The 27,679-nt window shown below is 33.9% G+C and overlaps 1 protein-coding gene across 2 annotated transcripts in view; it reads right to left on the reverse strand.

Annotated features, from left to right (window-relative positions):
- The window catches only part of LOC133534805 (uncharacterized), a 99,699-nt gene that overhangs the window by 16,811 nt on the left and 55,209 nt on the right, over positions 1-27,679 (reverse strand). For both annotated transcript variants that reach the window (XM_061874089.1, XM_061874088.1), the window contains one exon: positions 7,756-7,868. In XM_061874089.1, the coding sequence (XP_061730073.1) occupies positions 7,756-7,868 (113 nt within the window). The remainder of the gene's footprint in view (positions 1-7,755; positions 7,869-27,679) is intronic.

Genomic DNA, 27,679 nt, shown 5'->3' on the forward strand with positions numbered 1-27,679 from the left:
ACTAGAAATGTTGGAAAAAATAAAAATGTGTTTTTTCTACTTTTCGAATCGAAATTGCAAAATAACCGTAAATGCCAAGTACATTATATGTTAGGCCGATTTTTGCCGAGTTTTATGTGCCCCTCCCCTTGATCGACATCAACTTCTCCACATTCTACTAATATGCTACTATTGGGACAGTTTTGCTCCTAAGTGTACATGTGCATTGATCTCGTGTATGTGCTAAAACGCATGTTACGCGAATTAGTAAATGGTTACATTACACTGGATTCATATTCGTTTATTCATAAATAAAATATTTTTGAAATACAATTGCATCGTGATTGCCATATTTTTATCATGTATATCATGTAAATAATCCAGATAGGTACTTATTTGTTTTTATTTTAAAATCAGGTTCGATAAGTAAAGTATTCTGACTTGAGACTATAGTTATAATTCATAAATTTCACTCGTTAAGATAATGAATCGCCATTAGTCTTAATGATTTATAAACTTATATTACTTCTTTGTGATTTCACGAACATGACTGTCTACATTGCCACCTATCACCGACATAAATATTTTTAAGTCCATCCATTACCATGTCTATAATATTATTAATAATAGGTATTATCAAAATAGATATAAAGAACACATAAAACAGATAAGATTTATTTCCTTTAAAATTAATCAAAACATATTAAAATACATTTGACTATACCTTACACGAGTCTTTAAAAAAAATCAGATTAGAAACCGAATCGTTTGATATTACACGAAAGTAAAGAGCCACGAGTTCATAAAATATGAACTTTTTAACGTTTGTTTCAAACTCCTTGAAAATAAATATTAAATGTAGATTTGCTGAGAACTATAGAGAATTGAATAATGGCGGATTTCGTCCTTTTATTCAGTACCTTTACAGCTATTTTCCAAGTTATACAATTTACGGCTAAGATAGGTAATTTAAATGTTAAGAGTCTCCGGCAAGCTCGGCCGAATTTCACCTTCTCATACAATCGGAGTTTTGCTTTCATTTTAAAACTACGTGTTGGATTGTAATGAAAGTTTGCACATACAAAGCCATGTTGTATATCTATGCCTGTAATAAGTTTATATAGCTCCTGCTTATAAAACAAACGAAACAGAGCAAAAACAAGTTTTGTATGAAAACCTTAATTCGCTAATGTAAGTACAAAGTTTCGACGCAATTTATCTAGTACCTACGTTTTAAAATGGGAGCGTAACTACGTTTGTATGGAGAACTGAGCTTGATGTGGGCTCTTAAGTATATATTGGTTACCTAATTGCTTAAATAACTCAAATGTCATATGAAATTCCTCGCGTTTTCAGAAAAGGTACAAAGCAGTTCACTTATTTTCTTAATTTTACCTAATAATGACGATAAGGCCCTACTAAAATTAAATTAAAATTGAATTACAAGCCATTATTTTTACGATTTATCTATTTGGATGTGTGTGTAGCCAGTAAAAGGAAAGTACACCGCATAAAATAACTTCCAATGAAATTGCTATTTCCAAAATAAAATAAAACTACGTCTAATTTAAAATAAATTTTCGTCTGCACTACTTATAGATTGTATACGTTTGTTTTTCTAATAAATATACCAGTAAATACTCGTACATGAGTATACACACAGTCACACGGTACCCTAAAAGTTATCGTTAGTTTAGGACCAATGTAAACAAATACTTTGTGACACAGTCAGTACATATGCTTCGGTCTAGAGTCTAGAGTGAACTTGAAGTTCCAATAAACATTTATTTATGTATGTCAAACTTTTGAGCAATTACGAGACAGTACAATGGCGGATTAAATTCCTCAGAGCATTCTACGAGTCAACTGTTATAAACCGAATACTCAAACTAATAGCCTTGTTTGTAGTAAAAAAGGAATAGTGTGTGACCAATAAACTTCAATTTTACTAAATTTGATAATAAAAAAACATTTTTGGCACGGAATGAAACCTCCTTTACAGAAAATTTAATTGAATTCGTCGGAGCCTTTCACAACATTATTGAACAATACTATTTTTTATTTCTTCTGTAGGTACTGATTATATTTCTGGATTGATGTTCTGTCAGCTATCTAGAATGTTATTTCTGACCTGCTAGCATGAGTTGCGTTCTCGCGCGCGACTCCATACATCTAGATCGGCGTAGCGCGGCTTCAAGTATGGACTCGAGCGCGAGAACGCAACTCATGCTAGCAAGTCTGATGGTTCCAGAAATAAAAAGAGAAATGAAGATTAGAATCAGGCTAAAAATCTCTTAAGAGGGAAAAATAGCTTTACGAATCTCACCAAATAACAGTATTTTTTCTTTTAAATTCCATTTCGGGAGAAAACTGTATCAATCTGCAACAGGACCTTGATAGACTATAAGTACTTACTGCCAACATAACAAACTGTCGCTGAATATTGCTAAATGTTATTCCATCTCATTCTCAAGAAAACGTAATCCTAAAATTCATAATTATTCTATTAATAACGTATATCTTCATAGAGTAAATGAGGTTAAAGATCTCGGCGTATACATCGACAATGAGTTGCAATTAACTACCCATGTAAATAAAATTGTTCAGAAAGCATACAAAATGCTCGGATTTATATTTCGACAAAGTAAGGATTTTAAAAATCCAAACACTATCATTCTTTTATACAACGCCTTCGTTTGATCCCACTTGGAATATGCTTCTACGGTATGGTCTCCTCATTTTGCTATTCACATTAATTCAATTGAAAGGATCCAAAATAAATTTATCAAGTTTATGAAATATAAATTCAAAACTTTTGACCACAACCGTCTGTAGTGGTTTTATGTAAAATCTTTAACCGATCGATTGACTCACCTAATCTGCTTTCGGACATATTCTTTCGATGTCCAGACCGTCGAACGCGTTCCTTTAACTTATTCTCAATACCTTCCAACTGAACTGTGTACGCGAAGAACAGATTTCTCGTAAGAGCATGCAAAAGTTATAATGAGAAGTACTATGATATTGATATATTTAATTCTACCTTACCTAAGTTTGTTTCTGCAATTAAGAACATAAATAAATAAATAACAGTAATAATAAAAAAACAAGTAGTAAATATTAAATTTGTATTCTCTAAGATAATGAGCTGCATGTAAATTAAGTATAAGCAAGGTATAGCGTCTTTCTTTTCTGTTGTTAAAGTTTAATAATCCTACCTAAATCTACTTTACAAATTCATAGAAGTTAAACCAAATTGTATAAGTCTGGTTTGAGCAACAAAGAATGTTATTATTCTATAAGTGGAAACTGTTATGGCTTGTGTGTATTCTATATTTGTTTAAAAATATGTATTATTTTCCGCTGTTTGTTTCCCAATAATAAAGAAATAAAGTAAAAAAAGTTTCCACTAACTAAATCTTAACAAATCACTTTGATTTTGATGTCTATCGCTACAGTATAACATTTATAGGTTTCGTTTTTTTGGAAAAAAAAAAAATATGTTTTGCAAATAAAATAAAAAGAAAACCAATAACCCTAGTTTTTCATCGTGTCAATAACATATTAAAAAATCATGAAGAATAGAAAATATTTACAAGTGGAAAAACGTTTTCATTTGTACGGACCATCACGTGGTATACTTCCCTCATAACAGATTATGTTAAGAGTCACACGAACCTAGCTGCCGCCATACAATCGAAGATACTTAATTATATAATTTCATATATGTTTTGGTCAAACTCGACAAATATTTTTTTTATTACCCAAGTATTATTATATTTGTACGTTTTCTGCACACAACACGTAATTTCTTTTTACATCTTGGCGAAAAAAAAACATTATAACGAATAAGTAAAGTTTTTCGATTATTTACAGATAAAAATTGCGAGTTTCCTTTAAAACTTTTATGTCTGCCAGTAGGTATATCTAAACCAAGACAGCGTCGCAGCCAAAAGGCGTTTTTCACTAAGTTATTACAAAAAACAAATTTTCACAAAAATTTACATTATCTCTAAACAAGACCGATTTCTGAAAATTTTATATGACATTTTAGTTTCTAAAACCGGTCAAGAGTACATCTTTAAAATCTGTTGGGTTTTACCAGCCCACATATATAGACTCCTTTCCGAAAGAGAAGAGTCGTGGAATGTATTGGGCCACATACATTCCACACAGACTATACTAGAATTAGTCGTTTAAAGGTATAACATATTACCCTTTGTCTCATCTTGGGAGGGGCATGGCCGTGCCCCTAGATACATATACATATCTATGTCTGGGAATAGTTTTTATTGGTAGAAATTGTAATACAAATGAATTAGGGCGAGTAGAAACTTTACATACAAAACATATACTTTCTCTATTTTCTCTGTATACATTTTTAAGACACATAGATATATGTTATGTAGATGTTCATGCCAAGTTTCATGTAATTTAAGCATATTTTTTAAAATGAGAGCGTAACTTCGATTGTATGGGAGCGGAATTCTGGTGGCAGGTTCGGATGACTCTTAAATAATAATATCCCTCATAACTTCCCTAAATAAAACAAATCTAACGGGACGAGGTTTCTCACGAGTTGAAAAATATCGAGCTTTATGGGCCGCTGGTCGTAACAATTACGTAATTATGCCGAATTTTATTCCCTAAATAAGTAATCATTTAGACACGAAGCATTTAAAATAATACCTAACAGTTTGGTTTTGACTTTTTTCTAACACTGAATCCCTGACTGAAGTCTATAGAGATCAGAAATAAAGAAGAGATAAGTATTTAATTTTGAGTAACCATAACGTCAATTTGAAAGAAATGTAAACGAAATGTAATTTTTTTTCAAAGAGCTAAAAATATTTAGGTTTTTTATTAATCGTCAATATACCGTTGAATTACTTGTGAACTTTTTTTGTCTCTTTCTTTTTGCTAATGACGTGAAAGGGACAAAGACAATAGAATCCAAATATTTCGAACTTGTATTAGGCCCCACACGTTGAAATGACATTCGAATATAAAGGTCACTTGAATGTTATTTCGTCTCACTCAGTGAGTAAAATGCAGTTTTTAAGCAGCAAATTACCCTTGTTCGAGCTGTTGACGTGAAAAAATATTTATTCGCCGTTTTCCACAGATTTTCGAGTGACGAATTCGAGCGCTCGAAATTAAAAAATCAGGTTGTACAAGTCTGCCAACACCACATGCAAAGGCCAAAAATTTACACGTAAAATTTTAGTTTCTTTTACTTTTCCCTAATCAGAACACAATCCCCACTATTCCTGTTACAACCTGTATAACAGCCATCGCCCGCATCGTATTTTGAGAATCAATGTTTTATGCATATCGCCAATGAAATTGGACCCTACCAAAATTTATTCGAATACCGCCTGATAATTCATAAAAATGCTGGAGTTTGAGGAAAGCCTCGATCAAACCCCGGGTTATCATGCATTCTTTGTGAGCACTTTTCGCTGAGATTTCTTTACAGAGTGACCTTGGCTGAGTGCCGACATTACCTATCCTTTTCTTTTGCTCTCCTTAGTTATTTCATTAGTTTGTGGAAAAGTATGCTGTTAATGGACAGTTATTTAATGTCGCTGCAGCTTTTGTATCAAACTGTCTGTAATTTTATCGTGCCTAATCGTAGTATCAAAAAATCTGCAAGTAAAGTAAATTTGTCAATTTATAATGACCTATTGTCGGCGCTATACGTGATAAATCAGCTCGTCAATTGTGTGTGGTGCATCTAAGTAAGTTAAAATAATTTGAATGATTTTTGTTAGGTGCAGTTCCGGCAGGTCGCAAAACTCAAACGTAAATGGAGAACCAATAAGAGCTTAACAAACGTTTGTAATCTTCGTTTAGGTACTTAAAAATAATGGGCCAGGGTTCAACCTTTCTTCGTCTCATTCGACATATACTCGTACTTACTACCAAAACGAGACGAACATTTTGGGTAGGCTTGACATGTTATGGCATTGGCTCATATAGGTATCTACCGCTACCCAGTCTCTGTTGTTTCCCATAAAGTTTTAAGTCATAATGTATTGTTCGCGTAAACGATAGAAACGCGTAACTTTTCAGGATTGCCATAAAACAAACCTAACCTAACCTATTTATAGTATAACCTAAGGAAATTCCTGAAAAGTTAACGGTTTCCGAGTTATGACTAACGATAATATGATTATCATAACATTATGACTTTCAATAATTATGCCAAACAATGGGATCCGACCGCTACCTACATCGATTTAAATATTTTATTTTACTCATATCGCCTTAGTTTGTTCACCATTAAAACTCACACACAGGCCTTCGTCCGTTGTTCCGTGAAACTCAGATTTGGATAGAGTATAAATAATTTTACCTATCTCACCAATTTGAAATGGATTATCTTTGCTCTAAGTTATTTGACAGCGGTTGTTATCAAGTTTTACTTCATTAGTAAAATTCGTTAAAAGTACCAAATGCCTACTCCATTTTCTTTGACAGTTCAAGTATTTTCCTGAAGTTTAAATTGTTTACATTAATTATATATTAATGATCAGGTAAAAGGCAGCAACTGTTTGCGTAACTAATTAGACAAACAGGTTTAAGAAAATCCTTTTAACGAAGTGGTGTATTGAAGGTTGGTAAAGTGCAAAACGACCAAGACAAAGGACCATGCCCAGCAACAGTTAAAACTCCTAGGGGATTAACTGGAATAATTACAACTTTAGACAAAAAGCATCTTGTCAAGAGTCACAAGAAGATAGATAGGGTTGAATAGTTACTCGGGTCAGCATAGTTTAAAATGTATGAGAAATCTAAATTAATTCGCTCATCGGAGATTTTTTGAGATGTAATTACCTATGTTACAAATACTATATAAAAAAAATGCTTCAGATAATATGCCCTATTTCTTTTTTAAATCCGAATTATTATTAAAATATTCATATTCATTTATTCATAAAATTAAAATTTTACATGTCATTGGTGTAATATTAATCACAATTCATTAAAATAATTATCATCAAAAAAAGAGTAAAATAAAAACAATAAATAACACGTAATAAATACTTAATCAATACAATTTACATAGTCAAAATTAAAACATTACATTAAAACTAAATTAATGTTTTGATTTATTTAATAGAAAAATAAACCAATACATTAATTGCCACACTTGAGATTTTGTAATATACTGTTCTCAAACATAATTACTCATTATGTGTTTATTTTTTGCGCTCAATAATTTTCGTTGCTAATAATATTTTTTACATAAAATAACTAAATTGTACACAACTATTACATGTTAATGTTAAATGATTTAGATTTATCGTGGGCACTTGATATTGTCACTCATGGCAAATCAATTTCTCCTCTATACCTTGCAGTTCTTGGTATGGTGCATATTAACAACGAGTGGGATATACGCGACTCATGGATGGCTGAGTGGGATGCCCAACAACTTAAGAATGAAGAACTTTTGATACTCGACCCAAAGAGACGTCCACCTGGCCGCGCCGGGTATAGAGTCAACTAAACCGCATTCGAACAGGCGTTGGAAACTTGGCATAAATGGTACTGGTGTGACTCCCGTCAGTGTGTGTGTGGTGACCCTAAGCAGACGGTCGAACACATTGTTCTTCAATGCCCTCTCATCAAATTCAAGTCACGGATCGAAGACCTCGCGAACCTCAATGAAAGGGCCATCGAGTATCTGAAGATCTCTTGATTCATATTTAAATTAAATCCAGTAACTAAATGCCATATGATAAATAAATAAACCTTATAACTGTTTACCTTATAAATAGAGTCTGCGTCGACGTTGTGATCGCAGTGGAGTGTGGCGTTGTGCTGGTGCACGACGAACCGGGGCATCCGCAGGTCCACCCACACGTCTGACATACCGGCAACTGTTGACAACAAATGACATTGTCATTTAGTGTCAGATAATTTCCATATTATCTGCCATTAGACTATTATATAATTATTTAAGTTATTTGGTATCCCATTGGGTCTGTTTAGAATTATAGAAGTTTAATCGGTATAATATAACTCTAACCTCTATCTAAATCTAAATCTACCTAAATCTCTATATGTCTCTATGTATCTGCTTTGCCTAAAGCTTGACTGGTAGAGAATGCCTCATGGCATTAAGTCCGCCTTTTTTACTATAAGGTTTTCTTTTGTGCAATAAAGATTAAATAAATAAATAAATATATGTCTCAGCTATTGCGATGATATAAAATAATCGAGCTTATAGTTTCAGATTTAGTTCCAGATAGTCCCATAGCTGTCCCAAATAGAACACTATATATACATTTTAATATGGTCGCAGCTGACAAGTTCTTTGGTAATACTAAGAAGTATATGTATAGATTTTGTTTTTCTTGGTAGAGAAAGGAAACTGTTCAACTTATTTATGCAATGGAGTGTAGTTTCTGTCGTATATTTTTTTCTCATATAGGTGACTAAATTTCCTCGATGAAATAAATTAACATGGAAGATGTGTAGGTTTGCTTTTCTTTGTAACTGCATATAATGGTGCAGTATAATTGAATGTTTAATGATAGCATAAAATGTAACGGAACAATAAAATTCTTTAGCAAATGCCGATGATTTTCTTATTAGAAAACGATATTCATAGTAAAAGTCCTAAATATAAATAAATACTGCTGGTGTATTTTTAAACTAAAGAAGAACCAACCTATACAGTGTACTCGTATATATCCAATACGGGTAATAATATTATACGGGACAAAAATCATGAATTAAGAAGTTTTTTGCAGTTGCACTTAATTATGATCCCGGAATTAATATCTGAAAATTTACCGAGCAGCCATGTACTGCAAACATTACGAGACATAACTTGATGCCTTATGGAGGTTGACAAAAATTAGCAGTAAAGAGACTGCAATACAGGCGTATCACGGCTATGTTTGCTCTGTACTTAGATATGATATTCTTGTTTGGGGGAATTCAAGTTATGCAAATCAAGCACTGTTAGCACAAAAACAGTGCATTAGAGCTATTTGTAATGTAGACATAATGACCTCATGCAGACCTCTATTTAGAAATATGAAACTTCTGACTGTGCCAAGCATGTATCTATATGAAATTTGTTTGTTTGTTAGAATGCATCCTGAACTTTTTACTACGTTTAAGGACATTTGTCAGTTTAATACAAGATACCCTAATCGTCTCGTCATACCCGCAAAAAAGACAGTAATGTATGGAAAGAGCGCTTACTGTATGGCAATAAAAATTTATAACTGTCTCCAAGATGAACTGAAATCATTACCATTTAGTCTATTTAAGCGTAAACTTAAAAGTTGGTTAATACAAGAGTGTTTTTATTCAATTGATGAATTTTTTGACTATTTCCGATATGATTAGACACTGATAATTGCAATTAGATTAAGTATGACATTTGTTTTTTTTTTTTGTTATAATTATAAGAAGTGACATGTATAATATTAGATTTATTAGCATAGTTAATAGATGTATGCGTGTTTGTGTTTTTGCATGCCAGTTGCTGGTAAAATATGCATGTGCTTCATTACTAAGTCCATCTTGTATACCATATTTTATGCAAAATAAAGATATTTTGATTTTGATTTTTGACATGGCACTACGAGATACGAGCTTTTAATACGAGTAGAAACTATCAACAAGCGTTGACAGTTACTTTAAAAAGCTTGTATCTCGTAACTTCTGAGTTTCTTTCTTTGCGGGCCGAATTATTTTGTGTGGAAAATTTAACTCAATATAGTCCTCACATTCAATACGGGCGTATATTTAAACGGTGGATAGTATAGTATAGGATAGGAATGCTATCCACCGTTTAAATATACGCCCGTATTGAAAGTACACACTGAATATCTGAAAATAAAACCCCGTTACGAAAAGATTCGTCTATGTTGGTCTATAACATAAATTGCAATCTGCGAAACTAAACCTAAACCTAAGGGTAATAGGTGCTAATAAATACCGGCCTTTTTCATTGAAATACTTATTTCCGAGGCGTTTAATATGTGACGCGCGTACGGCGAGCGCTGCACGTTACGCGTTTTATGATGATCACATACTCGCCTACAGACAGAGAGGAAGCTGAGAAAACACTTCAGGGCGAAAGCTGACCGTTTATCAGCTAATGTTTAGTTTACAATAAACGCCTAATCTCGGTTGACATATTTAGTAATACGCGATCTAACTTTGAGCTTGCTCTTTTTATCTTCATAATAATTTTAATTACCTATATTGTAGCTTCATTTCTTTCATATTGTTTATTAACTGTGATGTCTCTGATTTGGGCCTAACTCAATAATCCTATTTTTGTGTTTATATACATAGGATGTGATAAATATCGTAATCGTTTAGTGTTAGTATAAGTAACGATATCTGTTTTAAGTTCCGATTACAACGCTGTTGTAAAATTACTGTCCGAACTCCTAGAGGGAATTGTGTTAGGATGTAGGCTAAATCATTTTATATGGCATGTATCTGTTTTTTCCCCCAATAAAGAAAATAAAATAATGTAGATAACCTTGTTCAGTTCTAGGTAAGTCTGTGATAATTCTCAAAGCGGTACCTACTTGCCTAAGAAACGCAAGAATAATGAAAACATAATAATATCAGCCGTCTATATTTATCATTAATCCTATAGGCTGCAAGGCTATCAGATCAGTTTGGGCTCTCATGGGGTTTCTGAAATATTAGAACCAATGCCATAACTTATCCGCCACGCTGACTTGTTTTTGATACGATACCTCCTAAGTAATACTGAGTCAAGTGCCGGATTGTGCCACGATTTTAGAGAATAGGGTAATTAATGCGTTAATGCATTCACTGCCAACGTTTTCGTAGCGCTACACGCGTAGCCGATTCTAGCGTTTTACCGGTTTGTAGAGGAAAGCGACTACGGACAGAGCGCCCGCTGAGCGGGTTCCCGGCACTCAATGTGTTAAGATAAATAATGATTGAAAAAAAACACGCTCCCTGCACCGTGCACTGACAAGCCCTCTACATACAAGCCTTCTTGAGCTTACTGTGGGGCTTAATCAATGTGTGTACGAATATCCAACTTTTATTTATACTGTAAAAACAACGGAAAACCTACCTGATGTGGTGGCCTAATTTTCCCACATTATAATCATGAAGGCGTTTATGCCGCCTCCATTTATTGTATCGATCCCTCCTATCCAAACGTTAACGATGAACAAAGTATTTATGACATCTACTTCATGAAATAATTACATGTCTTCTTCCTCGCGTTGTCCCGGCATTTGCCACGGCTCATGGGAGCCTGGGGTCCGCTCGACAACTAATCCCAAGATTTGGCGTAGGCACTAGTTTTTACGAAAGCGACTGCCATCAGACCTTCCAACCCAGAGGATAAACTAGGCCTTGTTGGGATTAGTCCGGTTTCCTCACGATGTTTTCCTTCACCGAAAAGCGACTGGTAAATATCAAATGATATTTCGTACATAAGTTCCGAAAAACTCATTGGTACGAGCCGGGGTTTGAACCCGCGACCTCCGGATTGCAAGTCGCACGCTCTTACCGCTAGGCCACCAGCGCTTGCACACATGCATAGACGTAAAGGTTTAGGTTTCGTGTCATACCAGAAGGTTCTTTGTACGCCTTTTTACTAAGAAGGGAAGACTTTTTGCAATAACTCAAAAACGACTTAACCGATCATGTTCGTTGTCATGTTTATCCATTTTTTTTATGAAGCTTTACTTTTACGATTTTTTTTTTATATATTTTGGACACATGGTTCTATGGAGGGGGCACATATTTTTTCTATCGGAGCTTTATCGAAAACTTGATTATGTAAACCAGTATTCGTTTTGAAAGACCTATCCAACGATTCCAAAGACACCCTACACTATAGGGTTGAAGCGAAAAAAAAAACATCCCCAGCTTACGTGTAGGGGATACCACCCATTTTTTTTCTAGTTTTTATTTTACCACTTTGTTGGCGTGATTGATTTATACATCTATGCTAAATTGCAGCTTTCTAGCATTAACGATCACGGAGCAAAGCCTCGAACGGGCAGACGGATAACCAGACATGGCGAAACTATTTATAAGGGTTCGTGCTTCGTATTTGACCACGGAACCTCACAAAGGAAAATATTATATTATAATTATTACACGAACATTGTAGATTGTTATAAAGTATGCGACCTTAAACTTTTGTACTTGTATATTTAATACTAATAAAGTAGCCCTTGTGCTTCCAAAATGCTTTAGACTGTACCCAACTCGCAAATGAGAATTAGGTAATTTAGAGGTCCGAATAATAATAAACGCCTCAAGTCATAAAAAGAAGCTGTACTTGTTGTACAAAAAAACGAAGTTGTTTTCGACAGTCAAAGGCAATAAAAAATGGGTAGGGTGTGTTTGCGTAGAATATCTTTACAAACAAACCGTACTGTGGTTTTATCCTTATTGTTTGTATTAGAAAATAGATGAGGCTTTGTCTCTGGGGTGAAAGTATAATGTTTATTATTCTTAGGTTTTAATTGGCTTCTTAATGATACATTTTTATTTTTTTAATACAAGCAATATTTTCTATGCTATGAAGACAAGCGCCATCGGATACCAATCAGAACACATTAAATCGATGAAATAAGTACCTGAAGTTAACTGAAATATTTGAGAAGAGTAGTGTGTTTACTTGCCTCTAATATTTCTTATTGCAAAGCGAAGTCTCCATTTCAGCTTGGAAAAAATGCTTTCTTATGAACGTATGTTCTCCTCTACAAGTCGCATCTTTCAACCGCATGTCGTAAAATTTGTTGACAGAAAAGTAGGTAAGGTTAGAGTTGCGACTCCCTATAGTATTGAGCTGTTGAAAAAAAGGTAGGTTAGGTTAGGTTTGGTTATAACTGCAACTTCCCATTGTACTATTGCCAGAAAAGAAGTTTGGGTTAGGTTAGGAACTGCTGGTGTATTCCCATCTGTGCCCACCCCCCGATCTGATAGGGGGCAGACACAATTGGTAATGAATCATTTAGGCACAGGAATGGATCCTTCCCATTTGTGCCCGGCGGGCACAGATGGGAATACAACGATCTGCTGCCAAAAATGTAGGTAAGGTTAAGTTAGAACTGCGAACTAAATTTTTTGGCCAATGAGTCTAACATACAAAACGTAATGAGAAAAAACTCATAAATTATCATCGGTAAATTTGCATTTACACAGTCACAAGGCTGTATCTCATGAACCGTGAGTTGAAATTTTCACAGATGATGTGTTTCTGTTGCCGCTATAACAACAAATACTTAAAAGTACGGAACCCTCGGTGGGCGAGTCCGACTCGCAATTGTCCGGTTTTTGTTTCACTAATGAGTCAAATATTTTAGCACGCACTTCTAACCTAATCTAACCTCATCTACGTTTCTCTCAATAGTTTGATTCTGGAGGTCACAGTTTTAAACTAACTTAATCTACTTTCTGTCTATATTTAGTTTTTTTGAGGGGTCGAGGTACGCACTTACAACCCCTCTGGTGTTGCGGGTGTCCATGGGCGGTGGTAAATAATCGCTTTCCGTCAAGTGATTCGTCTGCTCGTTTGCCTTCTATATCATAAAAAAACCCAATCTAACCTAACCTACTTTTCTGTCATCAGTTCAATTCTGTGGGGGTCGCAGTTTTTGTATACTAAAACATAAGTAATTTATTTTTTGTTACACTTTTACTTATTTCAAGATCAATAATTTGAATGTATTAAAGTCCAAAGCAAAATTAACACTTGATAAAATTTTATTTTAGTTAATTCGTCCATTAAGTATATCTATTTTACTTCATCTATCAGGTGTCATGTCCGACTTTAGGTATTCCGTGCATTAGGTATATCGCCGTAAGGTATTCTTTTAATTAAATGTAACAGCTTTATATATTTCGTCTATTAAGTAAATCCAATTAAGGTATATCGTCCAGTTTCGTGCATTAAATAAAATTATAGCCAAGTAATTAAAAATAAGATGAATCGAGCATAGGTGTTTCAACATATAAATAAATGTTAGGTATTCTGATATGTAACCGTGTCACCGACTGAATCGATGAATGCCGAATCCCAAACTTAAGTAACCTAATTAAACGTACATTGTATTAAAACAATGAAGATCCGCATGATAATTACATTGTATTCCAGTGATAGTACTCTCTCGCCTCTTCTCTCGCAGGTTGCGTCGGGTTGATGATGCCATAACTCACGGGGCTAAACCATTCTGCAGGCAGTAGCTACGGCTCGTAAAGGTGTAAATTTAATCCTCTGTAAATTCAATTCTAACTCTTATTTTCATCTGATGCTAAACCCAAATTGTGTGTAAAATCTTTTTAAACCGTACTTTTATCTTCGTATTTACATTTTTTCCTTCTCATTTAGTAGATAAATCTAAGAGCGGAATTCAGACATGAAAAAACTATTATTGTTTCGTTACTGATATCACTTGTTGTCCACATTAATACTTATCTATTTGTTTAAGCAAGATGCATGATGGGCACCTAATTCTAAAATGAAATTTTATATTATTTTGTTTTTTCACTAATTGAATATAACTGAATTTTGTAATGGTTTCTATTATAATGACCACCGATAAAAAACAATGATACCCAAAAAACATTACGAAACACCAAAAAAAAAAGGGCTAAAATTACAAATCACCAGCTGTTTTAATCACGACTTCAAATTGTATTGGAACACCAAATATAATTAATGATCACCAATATTATCACCTAAATAAACCACTATGATTACCAAAAAATGTATACTATTACCAAATAAAGTAAATTGATGCCAAAATTAATATCCCCTCCCGCTAAACCCACCGCACCGCACATGCCGCGCTCGTCCGTCCCAATCATCAAAGTGGGTTAGGATATGTTAGAACTGCGACCCTTACAGAAACGAAATGCTACTAGAAAACTAGGTTAGGTTAGGTTTGAACTGCGACCCTTACAGAAACGAAATGCTACTGGAAAAGTGGGTTAGGTTAGGTTTGAACTATGACCTTTACAGGAAAGAAATGCTACTAGAAGAATGGGTTAGGTTAAGTTACAACTTCGAACCGTACAGAAACGAAATGCTACTAGAAAATTGGGTTAGGTTAGGTTTGAACTATGACCCTTACAGGAAAGAAATGCTACTAGAAGAATGGGTTAGGTTAAGTTACAACTTCGAACCGTACAGATACGAAATGCTACTAGAAAAGTGGGTTAGGATAGGTTACAACTGTGATCCTTACAGAATCGAGTAGCTATCATAAAAGTGGGTAAGGTTAGGTTAGAACTGCGACCGTTACAGAAACGAAATTAAAATTTTGGTGGTCATTTACTATTTTTGGGTTTCCAATGATTAGTTTGGAGTTATTGTGCACAATGAAAACATTATTAAATACAGCAATTTACATTAAAATGGAGTTCTAAATTTGGTGATCATTACAGTTTTTGGGTCTACAATGATTAGTTAGTTTGGAGTCGTTTTCTGTAATAGGATAACAAAATTTAAAATTAAAATGGAGTTCTGATTTTGGCGATCATTTAATATTTTTGAGTTAATAATGATTATTTACCTGTTTTAAAATAAACAAAAAAATGTAAAAAAATAGTAATAATTTCACATTAAAATTGTGTTTTAATTTTGGTGATAATTTATTATTTTTGGCGGTATAAACGATTTATTTGATGATAAATTTTACTAAATCTTGTGATCAGTTAAATACCAGACTTTTGTAATATTTTAATATACAGCACATGAATCAATAAAAATCGAGTCAAATGTATGTTCTAAAATGAGTTTAAGGTGGCGTACATTTTAAAGTTTAAATCGGTCTTTAGTTGGAAAATAATTAAAATCTTTTTTTGGTCTGTTTAAGTAATCCAAACACAACACAAGTCTAATTGTAAGACTAGGTTGATTTGTGTAAAATTCTCTTATACCTACTATTTACACGAATTTATTTATAATGTGGTTTTAATTGTCGTTATATTTCAAATGCAAAGTCTATGAACGAGCATGTCAAACAAACGGACTTGTCAAGTTGAGCTTGAACTCTAGCGCAAACCCTTTATAAACATAAGTTTGTGTTATATGCTACGTAATACATATAGTACCTAAATGTTTCACTTATTAAGATGTTAGGCAAACTACTTGACGTTACTGCCATGGTTTCGCAGGTTACTTACTTGTTATGGGTCGCTATTAGAAGGGTTGACTGTACTTATCTCGAGGAGTAGTTTATAAGTAGACTTAACATACTATATATTACACTTTACTTGATATAAGCCAAAACATGTTAAGGTTTATGTTATGGGTCTCAAGGTTTATTAAAATCGACACTAACTTAGCTACTACTACCTACCTACCTACCAACAAAATTAAACTACCTGACTAACTAAGATTATGAACACTATTGTAGACACTTATCGCAGAAAGGTCCGCCTAAAGCAAAGGGGGTGTAAAAAAAAAAGTTTTTTTTAAACCAAAAGTACGAATCATAAAAGACAGAAAATTTTAATCAAAAACGCTAAAATAAGCATGTTCTGTAGAAAAATCTTTTCTCTAAAATCAAAAACACTTTTTAACAAAAAATAAAACCCACTTCAGAAATTACCAGAAACGCCATACATGTATCTATAACATTTGAAGAGTTCCCTGGATTTCTCCAAGATCCCATCATCAGACCCCGACTTGGTGCCAACGGGACCATCTCGAGGTTATACCCGTTCGATTAAAAAAAAATTGAAAAGCGGTTCAAAATTCTCGGAGATACAAAAATAATAATAAACAGTCGAATTGAGAACCTCCTCCTTTTTTGAAGTCGGTTAAAAATGGCCGAGATAGACGCCTTCAAAAATGGGATGATTTTAGAGAGGGTTTTGATTTTAGAGAAAAGTTTTTTCCGATAAATGCTTAGTTTAACGTATTCTCTACGATAATAGTACATTACGATACAAGTGCGAAAAATAAGAAATTCGAAACGAGTGGCGATAAATTAAAACACGACTGAAGGGAGTGTTTTAAATCGACACGAGTTGCGAATTACCTATTCGCACATGTATGTTACAACGTTTTACAGTACATATGGCCCTTTAAATGTTCGACACAGTAACGTAATATGCCAATTTTCGCGCTAGTGCGGTAAAGTAGCACCATATGTACTGTAAAACAATAAAGAGTATGTGTCATAATGACACTACATCCATCGAAAATTTTACAAGTCCTAGAATCCTCCCAACTTTGAGGTCATCCAACACGTCTTTGGGTGAATCAACTTTTTTTGTTTTGTTATCCTGTCCCGTTGTCCAAGGGACAACAGTGGCACAGTTTGTTTGAAGAGACGTTGTATGCCGTTCTATTAACATGCTTAGTAGGGGGCCCATTATGGACATTGGTTATAACGACCACAAAAACGCAAGTTTAACCCACTTGTTACTGGACATACCAAACACTTCCGATTCGAATGAATTTTACTTGATGTATTATAAAAAATAAACACTATACGGGAAAAATATTGGAAAAAATGTATGTTTCATGGAAAACTGGGAAATAGGTGTTCTTTTAAAAGGACGATAGCAACATGTACCACCATGAGCATACAGGACGCCTCTCTATAACAAATGTTGATTCAAATTAAAACCCAAGTATATTATTAAACAGTTTTTTTTAGAAGTATGAAAATTTTCAAAACAAAACTTAGAGTGCAAAGTTATGTCACATTTTGGGCATATGAAATTTGCTTTTTAATGGCATTCGATACACCGAAGCTGAGTATTTCTGTAACGTTTTATATGATCTTTCCCTTCAAAGCGTGAACAATTACGGAACATTAGGGAAGTTCATGTATCCCTCCGTTTTTTTTTATAACTTTCAAGAAAAGCTGTTGCTACATATCTGCAAAAATTCAGAAAGTCGAATGCGTAGCCATGTCTAGTGCGTGGTAAATCAAGGAGAATTACAATTTTTTACCCCTAATCGTTGTTCTATACAACGCTATATCGGACTGACTGACCTGATTGGACCTATCGACGCCGTCCATATTCTCATTATACTTCTTTATTACAGTCGGCTGATCTACTAGTATGTACTTTTTTTGTTGCTATTGTTACTGCATTAGATGTAACTGTGACAACATGCCACTTGCAAACTACTATATTTGTTTATTTCGGGTTGACTGATATTGGAATGTTCCTCGAGGGGACTTCTGTAGTGCCTTATTTGTAGGCAAGAGGCATTTTGCCACACAATTTTCACGCACATTTCCAGTGGCTTGAAACCTCGAACTCGTAGTTCATCAATCTTCAACCACTAATCTTCTGATTCCACGCGTCTCCGTTTTGAAAGTTGGATTAATGGCACATCCTCGTAATCACTGGAGTCTCTTTCCGATCCAAAACAAACCTCTCCCTGCTGGGATTGAGATCCGGGTACATTGTTCAAATTCACTTGATTTTCATCCCCAGAGTCTTCATCTGTGATATCAGCATTGCAGTTTTCGGGAGGCAAAATAATGATAGAATTAAACTAAGAAACAATTATCTCACTTTAACGTTAAAGGTCGTGACCAAGTCGTCTTCCGCGCCCTAAAATGCAATACAAGTGATAGTAGCACATAACCCTATTGGTCGTTTAAAAGGACGGCTCGTAAAATCGCAATAAAATAAGACTTTTAATAATTTTTTCAATGTAAAATGATTATAACTCGATAGTAAACACTTGTTTTCGCTATATTCTTATTTTTATAAAAATATTGATTTAAATTTTATTTAGAAATACATACCTCGAAATTTCCATTGTTAATCACCGTAATTAAAGACGTATAATAAAATAAAAAACTGTATTTAATACACACAGTCAACTAGGTGTCCACTTACAATACTCGAAACGATTCGACTGAGTATAAACAAAAGCTTGATAAGTACCCTCATTGTTTGTGAGAATTTTAAATTGTTGACGTCCTTTTAAAAGAACTATAGTAACAAGTGGGTTAATACATTTAAGTACCATAAAATCAGTATTTCAATGAACTTTTGTCCCCTGGACAACTAATCGTAACTATGACAACGAGTGACGCTAAGAAGTTGATTCTCCCCTTTATCAGTCAAATAACTTGTTCACTGCTGGCTGTTAGTTGTCTATTATTATTAGAGCGCGAACTAAGGCGCTATTTACTGAATGTTACTGAACTGAATAAAACAATGTGAAACTATTTTGTTCCAAAACAATTCAAATAGCTAAATTGCTCTACATTATTCTTAAGTGATTAAAGTAATTTAGATATTGCTTATTATAATAGTTTAATTCAAATTTAATGAAAGGTGTTATACACATTTAATGATACTCGTATTATTAAATTAAAAATAAATATTATAGGACACAGATTGACTAAGTCTTACATAGATTATTATAGCGACAAAAGAAGTACATTAGAGTTTACCATATAAGAGGAAACATTAGTGATAATTTTTCCATACAAACGTTCCTGACATTTTCCTCTCTGGATTTTGGCCCTAAATGAATATTTAGAGTAATATATATGAGTTCAATATTACCAGTAAAGTTTACTTTAAAAAGTGCCAAATAAATGCGCCGTAAACAGACGCCTAGCTAGCATACAAAATCGGCAACAATAAGCGCATAATCGAAACTGTCAGACACAGATATTTTTTTTCTCATTCTGTTCCCAAAATTTCGTTACGATTGGTTAAGTCGTAGGGGGAGGAAAATGTCGAGAACGAAACCTCGATTTCGGATTTTTTTGCGCAGCAGGGTTTTTCACCTAAGCTGTAGTAAAGTTGTCCTTATCACACAAATTTTAGGAGCTGCCCCCGTCAGCGTGACGGAGATATTTCCCTAAAATTATCAAATCTGTAGTATCGCATTTTATAAAAGTTGGCACCACTGTCCATAATAACTTTTGAGGATTCAGTTTTATTTATTAACTTATAACATTACCTACAGACCCAACGTATCAAAGTCTCAGTTCCTGGAACTTTGTTAATTTAACTAGAAGCTTGTCTAACAATTTTAAATTAGATTTGAATAGGTATCTAGCTTACTAAGAGATTCAACTCCCAATAGGATTTGGTGACAGGGAATTAATTTACAGTAACTAAATATTTTTAAATAGTAGTTTGTATGACTGCTACATAATGTAGTGTACTTATGGAACACTACTGTACATAATTAGGCATTAAAATACGAGTGTGGGTTTAAGAAACGAACATAGTGAGTTTCTTAAAATGAACACGTGACTGTGTTTATCTACATACACATTATAAACTTTCTATGATATTATATTCACTAACCTCATATTACAGCCAACATTGGGGCATTGTTGCTTTCTTGGCGGAATTTTCGGATATAATGTGGCGCCTCCGAAATATCTTTATTGCTCATTTTCCACAGAACAAAACTTAAAATTAAAATTAATTCGAAGATTATATTTGTACATTAAATGGCGGTAAATAAAAACGTTTTTCACGCATGGCACACATCCGTAGTTTTTTTTTATTTTGAGACAAACCAAAGTCCCCCTATTTCGGTGTCGTTCGATACAAGCTAAAATGCGAGATTTTGGTGTAATAATGAAGCAATGACTACATTTTCACACATAAGAAATTTGTTATATCAACAGTTTATCTTAATATTGAAAAAAATTAAAAAACAAACATTTTGGACTATGGTTAGTGGTTAGTGTAGGGAACATCAGGTGCAACAAAAATTGAAAGGTGCAGAAAATAACCAGCGGCGTGTCGGGTGTGCCCACCTGAAAGGCATTAACGGGCCCAGGTAGATCTGAAGGGTATTGGATTTATGTGTTCTAAGGTATGTAAAAATATATTAATGACAACAAAAAAAAAAACTGCACATTGTAAATATCTATAATAGTTTGTTCTGTGTTTTCATTAATCGTAAGGAGGTTGTACTTTAACAATAAGTTGCCAAATTTTTCGTGGGTATTTTTTCATTCCACATCTCTGCCATTGTTATTAGAACGCAACGTCAAACAAGTTTGTAATAGTAGATTGTTAACCAAAGGTTGAAATGATGCCTATCATCCGAGTTAAACACTCTACTTTTTATTTAGAATACGAAAAAGTAAAATACATGTTATTTTTTTAGGGTTCCGTACCCAAAAGGTCAAACGGGACCCTATTACTGAGACTCCGCTGTCCGTCCGTCCGTCCGTCCGTCCGTTATTAGCCAGCCCGTTCGTCGTTAGCCAGTTGAAATTTCTACAGATTATGTATTTCTGTTGCCGTTATAACAACAAATACTAAAAACAGAATAAAATAAATATTATTTTCTAATCTCGAGGTTCTCATCCAATCAACGAAGTTAAGCAACGTCGGGCGGGGTCAGTACTTGGATGGGTGACCGTTTTTATAGATAATGGTACGGAACCTTTCCTGTGCGAGTTCGACTCGCATTTGGGCGTTTATTTTTCAAACATTACTAATTAGATTTTAATAGCATTTCTTGAGGGTGCCTTCAATTAACCATTTAGGTAAAAGGATTGTTATTTATGGAATGAGCTTTTCATACACCGAAAATATTACTCGACTCATTTTTAACTTTACCTAATATATAATATGTGTATCGTTTACCTAACTAGGTATTGCAATTTTGTATATAAGTTACGACGTTGTGACGTTGGTTATATATAAGGAAAACAAAATCCGACGATTAATTGCCAATTTCAGAATTCGACAAATGGATGAAACAAAAACAAAAACATTTTGACTCGTTAAAACAACAATCAGAGCACGCTCTTTATTATCATGTAACCTTGCTATAGGGCTATCTCACTCTGTTGGAAATAAGTTCTTTGGAACAAATGGAAAAGTAAAAAGCACTAGTTCGCGAAATCCAACTTTCCGCACGCTAAAGAGCTACCGTAAAGTAGCACTTTTTGAGCAACTGTATTAAAAATATATTTTACAGTACATATGGGGCTACTTTATAGCACTAGTGCGAGAAGTAGCATATTACGTTACTGTGTGGAACATTTAAAGGGCCATATGTACTGTAAAACGTTGTACGATACATGTGCGAATAGGTAATTCGCAACTCGTGTCGATTTAAAACACTCCCTTCGGTCGTGTTTTAATTTATCGCCACTCGTTTCGAATTTCCTATTTTTCGCACTTGTATCGTAATGTACTATTGAAATTTTCACGATTTTTACACATTATTAACTAACACAAACGGGACTTAATCGCGTAAATAATTAAACAGATTGATAGATAATCGGAGGTAAATTTAAAAATAATATTATACTAAATATAATAAATATAATAATAGATTAAGTCCCGTTTCTGTTAGGTAATAAATATATTTTTAATTTTAATTCAATCTTTTCGTTAATATCTACTCTTCCAAAGCAATTGCGTGAAATGAAAAGTCGGACTGTGAATTCTTCGTCTATAAAATAAGGAACAGCAATGCAATCGGATTGTCCGCGACCCATCCTTTCAGTAAGTCGAGCTCATAGATCCTAACCCACTGGATAGTGCATATAGAAAGACTCGCGCTCACCATTTAGAGGAACCATATCAACAATTCTTGAGACTGACAATGGACAATATAGAGTTTCTTAATCTAAAACAAATCACAGACGGAGACCCCATAGCTCAAGAGGATTTTTTTATTTTTTTTATTTGTTGTTACAATTACACATAAGCGGATGAATAGCAGGGGCTTAGCAATAGGCCTTTTAGCGTTCTTCAGACATAATGGCCAAAAATCAGATTAGGACTACTTAATAAAATAGTGTAATTTAGTCAAGTGACTTACGACGTCACACTCTACAAGTAAGTACATGAGATTATATGGTGAGCTGAAACCTTCGTATATGCATCATAATGCGGCATCTATGCGAAGAAATCTATGGTCGTGTTCAGATATAGAACGCGAACAAAATTTACATTCTACCGGGTTACGCCGGGTCCACTCGCCGTCTAGCAAACTGCTTCCCGCCAAGTCAACATTTTCATTACTCTTTAGAAACACAGCTTGGTTTTGGAGGAACTAAGAAGGAATTGAAACTGAATTGTTACTGTAAAAGCGGGAATACTATACAAAACTGAATGATGATATTAAAATAAATTAGAAAAAATATTCGTAGCATGCACTCGTAAATAATCAACGTTAGTAAACCTCTTTATTAGTATTTCGCATGTCATTTCGTGGCTTCTGCCTACACGAGGTCCTAGACCCAGAATAAGTTCTGGGGTCACTAGTAGACTTAACAAAGCTTAAAAATCTATTTAAGACGGCAGATGCCATTTAGCACAATCTGAATAGAACTAACCTCTCTTGGACAGTCCTGAAATTTGGTATGTATGTAAATTAAAGGCCCCTTATTCATATCCATACTATTGGACATTTGGGGACCTCGAGTAAGGTTAATATGTACCATTCTGGAGAAATTCGCGTTTTACTCAAAATCTACGTTATCTAGGAAAATATGGTTAAAGACAATTTAATAAGCTTCCGTTTCGCCATACACAATATTCACATAAAACTCATAGGTCCTGAGAAAAATAGAAAAAACAATAAGTTTTTGGCAAAAATTTCATTTTTGGTACAAGCTTTTATCGCTGACTGTACTTTAATTTCCACAGGCAACTAATACTCATCGAGACAATTCTAAAAACCCCAAACACAATTGGGTTGCGTTGTTTTATTACAGATCCTACGGCTACCTCCTGTCTCCATCATCAGATCAGCTTGTTGGTGCCATAATATTGCATTGTCACTCGACTTACATATGCATGCAAATTTTCAGCTTCATCGGAAACCGGGAAGTGGGTCAAATTTAACTTGCAAGATTTGTCCCATACATACTAACAGGGCAAGTTAAATAAAAGCTTCTCGTGGTCCCCAAAGCTCGATTTTTAAGGAATGTTAAAATGGATCCCAGAGACTGTATGTGTCAAATTTTATCACTGTCACTATTGTTTGAACCCCATTTAAGACCTAAAATCTGGTTTTGCAATCACAATATTTAGCCCTAAACATTTTACCCCTATTCATTTGAGTAATTTTGTATTGCATTGCATACGTGTACCAATTATGGATCTACTGATGTCTGTTTTATTGAAATCCGCTCAATAATTTAGGTGGTAGAAGAAAAAATATGATTTAATATTCTGCGTCTTCTCAAGGCGGCTCTACTGATTTTTCTTTATTAAAACAAGAGTAAACAGGTTGTGAAGGGCAAGAGGAATCTACCAATATGTCATTTTTAAAACTCCAGCCAGTATCCTAAGCTACAGGGTGTACTGAATCATCAGTACTTTACTTTCTGGTGAACTTGCAGTCAAGTAAAATGTTGATATTGGGATTTAGATCATGGATATAAGATGTATTTTCTTCGCAAAGACATCTAGGACTTTTGTGTGTAGAATTTAATAAGCTTTAATGTTGCCTTATACCATATTTTCCTGAATAACGTAAATTTTGAGTAAAACGCGAATTTCTCCAGGATGGTACACATTTTCCAAGATGGCTATATATAGAGATAGCGTAAAATGCTTTAATATCTTTAGAAATATAGTAGTAGCAGCAATCACTTTATTGTAGGTACCCACACAACACAGGATTACAAAAATAAATTATAATAATGGAAGTACAAAAGCAAACTTAGTCATATAAGTCAAATAAACCAGAATATATATTAAGATAAGCCATTAAATAATTGATAATACCTTTTTCAACGGTAACCACAAATCTCTCTTCGTGCTACCTCCTATTACCATAATTTGATTTCTTCTGACTTTGCTCATCAAAACGAAGCCTTCTGAATAAAAGTATTATGCCGTAAAGTTTTTAACTGGGTTTTTTATCTGATTATTCATATTTTTCATTAAGTATTGTATCTGTTGAAGTGGTTTTCCTGTGGGAATGTTCCATTCTGATTCAGAATTATCTGATGAGTTAATCATGAGCATTTCTCGTGTTTTCTTTTAAATAATTATCCTGCTCAAAACATCAATTACGTTACTTTCAAACTACTGCAACGGGTGTGTTATGTTTAATATAATTATAATTAAACTATCATACACTTGTCATAATGCCAATGGGCATTATTTTCGTATATCATTACTTGTTTTCATGTAATTTTTATTGTACGATGATTTTGTTATGTTATGTATTAATGTAAACCGTAATTGATATAATGTCTTTTGTTATATTATTTTTTATATAATGTACCTAATACGTTATGAAATCAAAATCATTTTTTATACGAGGTCACAGTTTTAACCTAACATACCTAACACATATTTTTGAAAGATTTTTATTTGTGCAGAGACCTACATATAATTATATAATGTCACTAGTTGATTAGTGAATGTAGAAGAATGTTTTTTTTTTTCGTTATTCAAAATAACGATATATTAAACTATGATATATGAAAAGTAATAATAAAACAAATGTAGGCAGTACACCCTGCTGCAACTATTCTCAGTGGCCAAAAGGACTCATCATGACATGATAAACTTTGGTTATACTCGTACACATGACTTTGTCAGTTTCTCACCCATCGGACGGCGGCATGTAGTACCTAACGCCTTTATTTATATTTTTTTCATCACCTATTACCATCAACTGTAGGTATAATCTTTTATAGTTTCCCACTGGGACACAGAAAAACGGAGCGAGCCAATATTTGTGGTTCAGTTAGTATGCAAACATTGTGATGGAATATAGGATGTATGTATGAAAGAATGGACAAGCACATGCCACTATCCACTCTCATATATTATTATCATAATCGATGCACGAGAAAACCAATTAATTGTCAAAAAACAGGAATTGATGGAATTTGAAATTGAGCGTTTCTCTTTATTGGTGTAGGAGTAAGGTGCCCGTCATGAAAAGGTCTCTAATAGAATTATTGATATACATAGATTAAAATAGAACATACGCATTGCACATTTTTGTATACCTCTTTATTTAGATACATCCTGAGTATTATAACCCAGGCTAATTGTATTTTTTAATAATACGTCGGTGGTAAACAAGCATACGGCCCGCCTGATGATATTTAATTAATATAGGTATGATATTAAATTTCAATTTTTACTCGTCCGTTTCCCACAGGTTAAAATTAGACATACTTAGTATTTTTTCCCTTTTTTGACATAAAAATAGTAGCCACGTAGTTTCTCTGAAATATAATTACCGAGCCGCAAGTAAAAGGTTAGTTCGTTCAAATGTTTGCATAAACTCGGAGCCATTAGCAAAGCAAAAGCTTTGTTTCAAGGACGGAACACAATTTGTTTTAGCAACGAGTAGGCAAATCGGGTCTAAATTACTAGCTGCCGAGATCGTGTCGAATAACCGAGTTTGAGAGTAGCTTTGTTTGCGACAAAACAGAAATAGGATGAAAAATGGACTTGAAAACGGGGCTTATTACTATTAGTCAGGTTCTCAAAATTGGTAAAAATCGGGACGTCAGCTCCAGCGAGCTTCGCAAACAACGCCGGGTGAGTAAATAGTCATTTTTTGTTTGCCCACACCCCGTCGACAGGAATACGTAATGACGGACTCGGGGCTTTGACGGTTTCTGACATTAAATTATAAATTACATTATCTGCCCTCGCTGTTGAGTTTTATTTATAAATCAGGCCTTGACAGCTTTTTATTAGTCGGTAGGTAATGTATAAATTGCCAGACATACGTGACATAAAATAACTCACAGCAATTACCCTACCCTATGATTTTCTTTCACGGCTATTATTATGTGAATTCGTGACGGTTAATATTGTAACTTCAAGGACAATTTTTCGACAATCAGCAATACTATTCGCTTAGCACATTTACATACAAACTTCTAAGCATCAGGTGTCACTTTTCTCTGCAGCTGACTGTACCTACATGAATACTATATTAGTTTATTATATGAAGCTTAATAATCACTATATGGCTGGACATTTCGTGAAACTTTGAATACGGAAGATAATGGGATGTCGGTAATAACTTTTTTCTGCTCTTCGACTACAATGCTTAAATGTGACATTATCTATGAAAAGGGACCTTATTGTCGATGGCGCTAACGCCACATTGCGTAGCGCGGCGTTGTTTATAATAAAAAAAAATAAAAATAATAAAATGTTTTTATTTAACCTCACAAAAGAAAATTTTACAAAATAAACTTAAGTTATATAATATGGGAGCTTCGTTGATAATGGCGTAAGCACCACCGACATTAAGCTCCCTTTTCATAGATAATGTCACAAATTAAGATTTCGTCTAGCAAACTATAATTGCGTACTTATCATGTATGGGCTCCCAACTCAACTGTATGATTCTTTTCGGTACGCTGTAGTCAACTATAAAAAAAATGATCAATCACGTGCCGCCGCGATTTCATAGAAAAGACTAAACGGGCACAGGGCGCGGGTTTCGTACTATATTTTTGTCTACTGAGATACTTACCAATTTTCATTAATTATTTAGGTTCTATAGTAAAAAATATATAATTATAGATGACTCGTAAAAAAAGTATTGTATTCAATAGTGATCTAATCAAGCTTTTTAATCTCGTACCTTACTTAGGCAACTCAGTAAGCTTCGTTGCCTAAACACGGTACTCGACTGAAAATCTCTCTACTATATCATGATTTTATAAAATGCGTATTACGTACGTAATACGTGTTCGACAAATAACATTTAATAACATTTAACCATTTTTCAATTATT

This window comes from Cydia pomonella, chromosome 2 (genome assembly GCF_033807575.1).
Source record: "Cydia pomonella isolate Wapato2018A chromosome 2, ilCydPomo1, whole genome shotgun sequence".
NCBI classification, from domain to species: domain Eukaryota; kingdom Metazoa; phylum Arthropoda; class Insecta; order Lepidoptera; family Tortricidae; genus Cydia; species Cydia pomonella.